The sequence below is a fragment of the Neltuma alba genome, unplaced genomic scaffold (genome assembly GCF_004799145.2).
Source record: "Neltuma alba isolate B1F8T4 unplaced genomic scaffold, ASM479914v2 tig00013498_pilon, whole genome shotgun sequence".
Lineage (NCBI taxonomy): Eukaryota > Viridiplantae > Streptophyta > Magnoliopsida > Fabales > Fabaceae > Neltuma > Neltuma alba.
Window position 1 is genome coordinate 150,202 of NW_021637724.1, and position 9,733 is coordinate 159,934.

Genomic DNA, 9,733 nt, shown 5'->3' on the forward strand with positions numbered 1-9,733 from the left:
TTATGTCAGCTCTCTTATATATATTTCCCCATCCGTTCGAATTAAAATAATTACATCGAATTCTATCATCTTTGGCTTTTCCACCGATCCTCCTTGTTCCCTTCCTCTTACATATTCTGTTCCTTACTCTAATTGCAACTACAATTCAATCATATCCATAGCTGCAAGCAGAAGTAATGGAGTTCCCGGATATTCCGACAGGGAAATCACCGAGACGAGAACTGCAAGGCCCTCGTCCCGCTCCCCTAAGGATACACAAAGATTCCCACAAGATCAAGAAACCACCGCTGGCGCCGCAACCCCCGCAACCGCAACCTCCTCCGCGCCAGCCTGTCATCATCTACACTGTCTCTCCCAAGGTGATCCACACCACGCCGGGCGATTTCATGAGCCTCGTTCAACGCCTCACTGGCTCCTCTTCTTCTTCGGCTTCTTCCTCCAACATGGCGCCCAACGATCCTTTCAACCGTAATAATGGCGATATGGTATCACCGGCAGCGCGATTCGCCGCCATGGAGAAAGCTAGGTCTCCCCAACCGAAGAAAGTACTGGCACAGCATCAGAGTGTGGAAGCTGGCGGCCACGGCGAAGGGATCGCGGAGGTGGGCGATGCGATTGAGCGGCCCAATAGTACGTTTCCTGGGATTTTGTCGCCCGGACCTGCTGCACTGTCTCCGATTCCCGCTAGCTTCTTCTCGCCGCCTTCGACGGCGGATCCAGCCGTGGGCAGCTTCCTTCATGATTTGAGCCCAGCCCTCCATCGGAGTTTTATGGAGGGTAGTTTCGTGCCTAGCCCTTCATACTTCGTTTCACCACATACTCCTTCCATCGACTTATTCAACAATTTCTTTGATTCATAGATTTCATCGTCAGGTTTAGAAAGTATTGTTTCATGATTAAAGAAGGACCAATTAAAATAAAGAAAGTTGTTATTCTTTAGGTGGGTAGCTTGTTGGAAATTCCTTATTGTATTTATTCTTTCAATTTTATCAACTTTGCTTCCATTTAATTGGCGGGCCATCTGTTTACGCTAAATATCTCATTGTATCCATTTTACTAGTGTTGACCATCCGATGCATTTACCCAGTATTAATTCCGGCCGCTCTTGAGTCTGTGCACCCAATCAAGCTCGTAGATAGATTTTTATATGCGTCGCGTCAATATGAGGTACATATGACGTCATTAACGGAGCTTGCACATAGAAAATAAAAAGTCCCCGGGAGTATTCAATTCAATCTACAGAGCCTTAGATAGATGGAACGGAACCACCCTATATGCTGAAATAATACTCTCATTTCTGCAGGCAGCCTAATGTGGAGCATATAATTAATTATGTCAACGCTTCTTAACTACAGAGAGGGCGTATTATTAATTCATTAATATTTGTTATTAGAAAAAGTATGGCGCCATGTGAAGCTCTCAATCCCTAACTAATATGGCTGGGAAAAAAAATTAGCAGGGGAGAGTAGAGATCAGGTTGGCAATATGGCGTTCTATTTATATTAGTGTGCGTTTCAGTAATAGTTAATTAATTTACATGATTATTTATCATTGATGTTCGAGTCATATACGATTGGGTGCACAGAGTCAAAAGTTAATTACAAAAATCAAACTCAATCTTTTTGTTTATAATCATCCGAGAGTCAGACATGGGGGTAGTTGGCTGTGTATAGATATAGTCATAGTATATAATTAAAGGCATGCTTTGGTAAGAAAAAAAACCTGGCCATCACTGATCAATTTGGCATTATAATAATGATTGGCGCTTCAAACACGATAATACGGAAAGCAAAAGCTTGGGATTTTGGCTGCCACGCAAGTGGATTTTGTTGCCAAATTTTGTAATCTCACGCATAATAATGTATACTCCCACACCGTATTGATCCAGGTCGGTCAATTAAATGATGCTTTGTAAGCTTTCATCAATTTAGGTCTTAAATCCATTCACACTGATGCCGTATATTTTTATCTGAGAATTGCATGGTGGCGTGAAATTTAGCACATATCAACTAGGAGCAAATTGCACGGAGCGAATGAATGGATTGTTACACGAAGCGAATGAAAATTTAGCAATACTGCCAAATAAAGTACTACTACATCCGATCTTTAATATAAAAGTTAGTTGACTAATTTGAGTAGATTAAGAAAACTAGTTAAGTTAATTATTTGTAACAAATATGTGCTATTTTTCCTAAAATATCCCTACTAATCAAATATATCAGTTAGAACTACTATTATTATAAGGATTGCTTTGAAAAAAAAATAAAAATAAATATAAAAGTTAAAGTAGATTGGGATCTTATAATTAATATAAAAATAAAAATTAAATGAACTCTTATATTAAAGACCGGATATAGTAATATTAAGAGAGTTTTTAACTTATAAGGGAGGTTTTGAGTTTCAGCTATAAGCTGAAAGAAGTTTCTTTATTCAGACAGAAGATTTTAAAGTTTAAACAATAGAGCAATTAAGCGAAGCTTTGAAAGGAAACTTGAAAAAAAAAATTTATTAACAGGAAAATAAAGTGAGACATGTCTATTTTATATAAGCGGCTATTATGATAGAAGTAGGCGTCACACATCTTTAATTTGCACTACCTCCGGTTCTAATTATAAAAACTAGTTGACTAATTTGAAGATATTAATAAAAAAGTTAAGTTAATTATTTGGTATAAATAGGTATTGTTTTTTCAAAAATATTCTTACTAATCAAGTGTATTAGTTAGAACTACTATTATTAGAGGGATTGTCTTTGGAAAAAAATATATAAACATGAGAGACAAAGTGGATTGAGGTCTTATATTTAGGACAAAAATAAAAGTAAAATAAGATCTTATATTAAGGACTGGAGGTAGTATTTTGTTATCTTCAATTTAGATGAACAGTGGCAAAGAAGACCTTGATTATTATCAAACGAAAGCATGTATGATTTGAATTTTTAAGAGCGATATTCACATAGAGCATCTCTAAAATGAAAACAGCGGCGTACCAAGATATAGCAACGCATGGTAATTACACACGCGTTCATGAATTAATGTTTTAAATAAAAAGAAATCTGAAGGAACAAGACTTATGATTTGAAACTTAAGGGATTAAAATTAAAATGACTGTAAATTTAAAGGATCAAAATATATATTAACCCCTTTTTTAAAAAATAAGCTGTAACAAATTCAGAAATTTTAAGCATAAATGAGATATTTAAATTTCAAATATAACCATGAGTTCGTAATTAAGATTTTCACTTATAAATGTGGGAATTAATATTTGTACATTATTTTTTTCAAAAATTGTTTTTGGAAACCTAACTCAAATGTGATCTCCCGATACGAAGTCTTCTAGCACATGCTAGTCTTTCATCAATTATATTATTTAATACTCTTTCGATTTTTAATATAAGACCGGTTTAACTAATTTAATTAGATTAATAAAATTGAGTAAGTTGGTTAATTATGAGAAATTTGACATGTTTTTCCTAAAAAACCATGATCATATATCTCAATATCTTTCCTCCCTTTGTTTTTTGATTATGGTTGAAGAAGTACTAATAAAGGTATTCTGAAAAAAAAAATTAATAAATATAAATAATTAAGTTCTATATCAACAACCGGAATATATATTTTGTGAATGAAACAAATTATATGGATTGACGTGGGAATGGTATTTTTTCAGGTGTATAAAGTTGGAGGGGAGCCAGGCGCTTAACAGTATTTTCAATGCAATATTTAGCTGAAGTGGATTGGGCTTAACAAAGACGGACCTGTGTGAGTTTTAAATAAAATGGGCTTCTAGGTTTAATGAGGTGCAGTTGGGTTTAAACATTTGGGTCGTTTTTGTATCAAAAAAGCAGCGGGGAACTTTTTGAAAGCCCAAATACTGCTTGAATGGGGTTTGTTTTGGTACGCTATGGGCTTAACAAACTCGCCCGTTCAACTCAGCTCCTCGGCGCTTCCGCCTTCCAAACATAACACAACATCAGACACCACGCGCGTCTTCACCATGCTTCCGTGACCACATTGTGATGGCATTATGTGCTTAATTGACAAGGTCTTCGATATTGGTAGCCAAGGATCCCTTTTTAAATTGTTTACAAAATAAATCATTTATTAGAATTGTTTTTCTTTTGTTTTGGTGAGTTTGATGTGTTAGGCTGTAATCTTTTTTGGACCCGGACTATTAGTGGTTGTACTCTTTTTTGACTATTAATAAAATGGATTTTATTTGCTCAAAAAAAAAACTTATGGATTTGTCACATTTACAAAGCACTAATTCATATGGTAAGCTTATTGTAACATATGTGATTTCCGTGAAACCATTCATTGCCGCAAAAAACTAAACACTGCAAGAATAACATAGTAAGTCAACGATTTTGATGTCAAATTATCTTTTTAAATTATTGTTGGCAAAAAAATCATCTTCAAAATTATTAAAGCCGCTGTTAGTAGTATTTTACATGTTTTTATTTAAATCAATAAAATCTTGTACGCAACTACTGCGAATGAATCTCTGGGTCCGGTTAAAAAAAATATCCCCGGGGAGAAATGGAAAGTTCAGAATTCGGAACAAAGCAACGCAAGATACGAAAGGGTATCTATGGGAAATTACTTTTTTTGGAGCGCTCACCTACCCCCTTTTTTTTTAGCCGCTCCTCGGGCGCATGTACGGCGACGTCATTATATAGGCAGACTATCTTATAAAGAAATGGAAAGTGGGGGGGAAAAAGGGCAAAGTTGATAATTTTCATGGTTTTCGTTTCCGCCTTCATTAAGCAGTGAAAAATCAGACAAGGAATTTCACTTATTTTCTATGCCATCCTAAATTAGCCAGGCCCCCTCATTCGAAGAATCTCACTTGTTTCCTAACATAACATCCTTGAAAAAGGATCTTTTTTTTTTTCCCTTAATGGCGGCAAAAGAGGTTCGTTGTATCAAAAAATGAACAAAGAGGTTCGTCTAATCATACTATGATAGCAGTTACCAATCATATTTATCCGGAAAAAATAACAAAATATTTTTTAATAAATACTTGTCCGGATGATTTTTGTATACCGTCTCCGGCACTGAAAGCCAAACATCAACAGCAGGTCCCGCTTGGTTGCATCCTCCAGTAAGTCTTCCCTCTCTCACCCGCATCTTTCCCATAATCGAATCAATTTTGTAAGATTTGGATCTGCTTCATAGTTCGGAGGCATCTCGGACTTAAATGCAGAGCAAGGGGTCGAGCTACAGGCTTTCTGCCATGGCCTATCGGTCCCGGGTGCCAACTCTTCTGATCTCCATGTTCGCTATTTTTGCTTCTTTCTACGTCGCTGGAAGGTTCTTTTTTCTTTCTTCTTCTTCTGCAGTTCTTCGGCTATCGTTTTAAGGGAATTCTAATATTTTTTCTTTCCTACTTCCATTTTGCCTTGTTTTCCCCTCCTGCGCTGATGGAATCAGGTTATGGCAGGACGCAGAGAACAGGGTGTATCTGATTAGAGAACTTGACAGGATAACTGGGCAGGTGACTACTCTTCTATCCTTATCTATATGATTGATGGTGCATACGTTGTTCTAGCGCATTATGGGCTTCATCACTCATGGAGTCACTGACAACATAGCTCTCTCTCAGCGCGCGCTTGCGCGCACTTTTTAATGGGAGATATAGGTGATAATGCGGCTCCTAACTGTGATAATTCGTCATAGATTTTTAGTTTTGTAATAATTTTGATTCTTTGGATTTCGACGCAGACAAAATCCTGTGGGAGGAACTCATTATAGTTGCACAGTAAAGTAATAAACCGGCCGAATGTTGTTACTAATGTGTTCCCATGACGTGGAATGCCTTTAGATTACGGAACGTCCTTTGTATTTATGACGTGATACTATCTAGAGTTAGAGAATTATTTGATTAGGGCCACGTTGAGGACTCTCATTTTGTAGTGATTCATCTGTACGGTTTATGAAATCTTGTTTGAGTAGGAATCTCTGCTTCTGGCTAGGTTAACTCTAGGGTTTTCATTTTTCACTATAGGGGCAATCTGCGATATCTGTGGATGATACGTTGAAAATCATAGCCTGCAGGTAAGTTAATTCTGAAAAAGCATTCTTGATGGCCATATGGTTTGAGTAATGATCTCCGTTGATTTCCCTGAGTTTCTCAACTTTTTTCATGGTCTTGATTTATGATTGTTAGGGAACAACATAAGAAGCTTGATTCCCTTGAGATGGAACTTGCTGCAGCTAGACAAGAAGGCTTCGTTTCGAAGCGTTTGACTGAGACTAATGGGACTTACACTAGGAAAGGGCCCTTGGTAGTGATTGGAATAATCACAAGGTTTGGCCGGAAGAACAATAGAGATGCAATCCGCAAGGCATGGATGGGAACTGGTAGAAATATCACTCCTCCGATCTCATGGATATCTGTGCTCTCCCTTGCTTTGTGTTTTAAACTGGTGACTTCCTTTTGAACAACTCTGGCGTGAGCATATCTAGTAATGTAGTATGAACCTATTCTAATTGTCTACAACTCTGCATCTCTCTCAAAACATGAAGAAACTAAGATGTCATCATATCATGTGCTGCAATGAGAACTCTAAGCACGATTTGTGATTGTGCCTGAGCGCCCCTCAATCTTGGGAAATATTGCTTTCTAGAGTAAACGCAATCTGTTCATTATATCTGTATACCCTTCTTATTGCTCTTTGTATATATGTATTGACTCGTGAAGACTTTACCACTTTGTTTTATAAGTTACAGTGCTTTGTGCTTTTTATCTTTTGTTCTATTTATAGTTATTTTGATGGTTTGTGAAGTATATAGCTTTCAGTACTACATAGAGTATTCATTTAAAGATTTCTTAATTCTTATGTTGAGGTTACAGCCTGTCATGCTAAAACTTTAGTTCAAGGAGACTTATATTTTAGGGCACAACTTTTGCAGGTGCGGTTTTGAAGAAAATGGAGGAAAAGAAGGGTATCATTGCACGATTTGTTATTGGAAGGAGGTAAAAATACTTTCAGACTAACTGTTTGTTTGTTTGTTTTTTTTTTTTGGTTCAGCTGGAACCCTTATGAAATTTTACAACTCTCCAGTGCTAATCGCGGGGACAGTCTGGATAGAGACATTGATCGTGAAAATAGGCAGACTAATGATTTCATGATCCTTGTATGTATTATATATTTCAAGGATTTTATTTTAGTGATATACTTTGCATTTTTTACCGTATTAGAAATGTAATGAAACTGTGGGGATACCGTCCTCTATAAATATGGCATTGCTTTCCTAATGTCCTAATGATTGCATGCTTTTTGAAATAAGAGGTTCGATATTCGAAAGCACAATTTTCATATAACTAAATAACGCACGAGAGCCTGCAAAACCTTTATGTCACTGAAGGATGCTGTTAGAAGCTGTTACGAACTGTTACAAGCACATTATTCACTAGTTATGCGAGTCAAGGCAGACCAAACAGCTTTAGAAAAACTTTTATTTCAGCCATTATTGTGTTTTCCAATTAATCGTTGATCTGAGAATTCTGTTATTCTATGCTTCTGTTTGTATGAGCCACTAGGTTTAAGATCACTCTTTTTAGATTAAGGCGTGAAAGTCATTATTTCAGTCTATTTCTGATTTGATGACCAATCTTTATACATATTGAGTGTAAGATTATTTTTGACCACGAACATTTTTGCTTCTAAAAGTAATAGTTTATGTTGACTTTAGGCATTATTGAGGTAGATACCAGATGTGATAGAATACTTTGGCCGTGGCAATTGCATGGCCTGCTTAGGGCTTATAATTTCTGTTTTATACGCCATGACTTCTTGTGAGAAGAGCATAAGGTTCTGCAGCATAAGCGAGTTCGCTAATGATCTCTAATGATCATGTTAACAGGATAACCATGTGGAGGCTAATGAGGAGCTCCCAAAGAAGGCTAAGTTGTTCTTTGCTTTTGCTGCAGATAAATGGGAAGCTGAGTTTTATGCCAAAGTCAATGATGATGTTTATGTAAATATTGGTTAGTTTTTCCTTGAAAAGAGAATAATTAGTCTAATGCTAATTTTCTGATGTTTAAGCTCAAGAAATGTGATTATTTAGAGTACTTTCACTGTGGATATATAGAATGCACTCTCCTATTTAGAGAACGCAATGGCCATGTCATTCTATGCATTAGGCCAGTTGACTCTAATGTGGCTATGCCTCACCTAAACTATTTGGTTTCTTCTGCAGGGGTCAGGTGTACTGCATTTATAGCATTATCTCTTACACGTAGTTATTAGTCATTAACTTGAACTATACGTTGCAAGAAATACTTCTTTCTTGTGGCCCTATTCAGACTATCTCCAAGAAAAGAGTCTTTATGTCATTCATTGACTTAGCATCTTTGTGGACATGCATTCAAGAAAAGGTCCTGTTTCAATTCCTACGTCTGCTATTTCATCATGCATCAAATGCCTTTTGTGGCTTATTTTATCATGTTTCTATTAACCTGAACTTACATGATTTATCACTGAAGGAACCTCAGGCTCAAAAAATGCATATTAATGAAGTGTCTTAGGTACGCCTCTAACGAAGGGATGAAGAGGGAGACGACCCGAAACAAAAAAATAATAGACAAAAAATGACTAAACTGCCTCATGATCCCTGTGCTGCTGCTCCTTCATTTTGATATTTCCAGAAGGAACAGTCAGTTATATGCTTAATTTTTTTTCCTATTGGCTACGTGAAAATATTTCTTGTCTGCTTCTTTGCATTATTTAGGCAAATTCCCGGGTTGTCTCGCCGCTATTGACTTAACCCCTTATGGATGTCTATATTTCACGTAGCTTACTTGTTTCTTCCCCCAACAGATGCATTGGGAGCTACACTTGCAGCTCATTTAGATAAACCTCGTATTTACATAGGGTGCATGAAGTCAGGCGAAGTATTCTCTGAACCGTGAGGCCCTTATGAACCTTGCTGTTTAAAATGGTGCGCATTTATGAATGAGATTTTCTATGGTTTTCTTATCACTACACGTGAATCATGCAGGAACCATAAATGGTATGAACCAGAATGGTGGAAATTTGGGGATAAAAAATCGTAAGTTGAATCGCGAGTAATTTCGTATTAATCTGCTTTACTGCCATGAATTCATTGATGGACTCCCAAGTTGTACAAGCAAGTTAATTCCATCCATTTACCAACTCAAAGTGATCCATAAATTTCTGGCCAACAGATATTTTCGTCATGCATCAGGAGAGATGTATGTCATATCTCGTGCTTTGGCTAAATTCATATCGATTAACAGGTCTGATTCATTCTTCTTTGCTGCATCAGTTGTATCAGTAACTGCTTTTACAGCACAAGCTTGAATCTTTTTTCTTGAATTGGCAGATCAATTCTCCGTACCTACGCCCATGATGATGTTAGTGCTGGATCCTGGTTTATTGGGCTTGATGTGAAGCATGTTGATGAGGGGAAGTTTTGTTGCTCATCTTGGTCATCAGGTTCTCTCTTAGTCTCTTTCTGAATTTGAGCTCATGAAATTGATAGCGGAAGTGATTATTTAAGAATCACGTGTTGAATTCTCTCCTTGCAACATATTCGTCTTTCAGGAGCGATTTGTGCGGGTGTCTGAATTGATTGGTTATCCCCTTGGAGTTATACAGATTGGACATATATACTCGCACATTATTAGGAATTTTGTTATTCCTCAGATTTCAAGTCCATCTGTAAAACAGTCTCAGTTGCAAACTAGGGTAGTTAGCGGGTTGTTGA

The 9,733-nt window shown here is 36.9% G+C and overlaps 2 protein-coding genes across 4 annotated transcripts; both read left to right on the top strand.

Annotated features, from left to right (window-relative positions):
• LOC114737798 (protein MKS1-like) lies at nt 1-1,083 on the top strand. Its single transcript, XM_028925773.1, has one exon. It carries the CDS (start codon nt 177-179, stop codon nt 858-860), a length of 684 nt encoding a protein of 227 aa, XP_028781606.1. The 5' UTR covers nt 1-176; the 3' UTR covers nt 861-1,083.
• A 3,972-nt stretch (nt 1,084-5,055) lies between these two features.
• On the top strand, nt 5,056-9,733 carry LOC114737796 (hydroxyproline O-galactosyltransferase HPGT1). Of its 3 annotated transcripts, none has more exons than XM_028925772.1 (13): nt 5,056-5,102; nt 5,205-5,311; nt 5,432-5,495; nt 6,006-6,055; nt 6,168-6,361; nt 6,914-6,977; nt 7,066-7,138; nt 7,868-7,991; nt 8,824-8,911; nt 9,005-9,055; nt 9,192-9,263; nt 9,350-9,462; nt 9,571-9,733. In XM_028925772.1, exons 2-13 carry the CDS (start codon nt 5,235-5,237, stop codon nt 9,591-9,593), a joined length of 993 nt encoding a protein of 330 aa, XP_028781605.1. In that variant the 5' UTR covers nt 5,056-5,102; nt 5,205-5,234; the 3' UTR covers nt 9,594-9,733. The 3 variants fall into 3 exon arrangements, with proteins under 3 accessions (XP_028781605.1, XP_028781604.1, XP_028781603.1); XM_028925771.1 differs by having other exon boundaries at nt 5,074-5,102; nt 5,177-5,311; XM_028925770.1 differs by lacking the exon at nt 5,056-5,102 and having other exon boundaries at nt 5,115-5,311.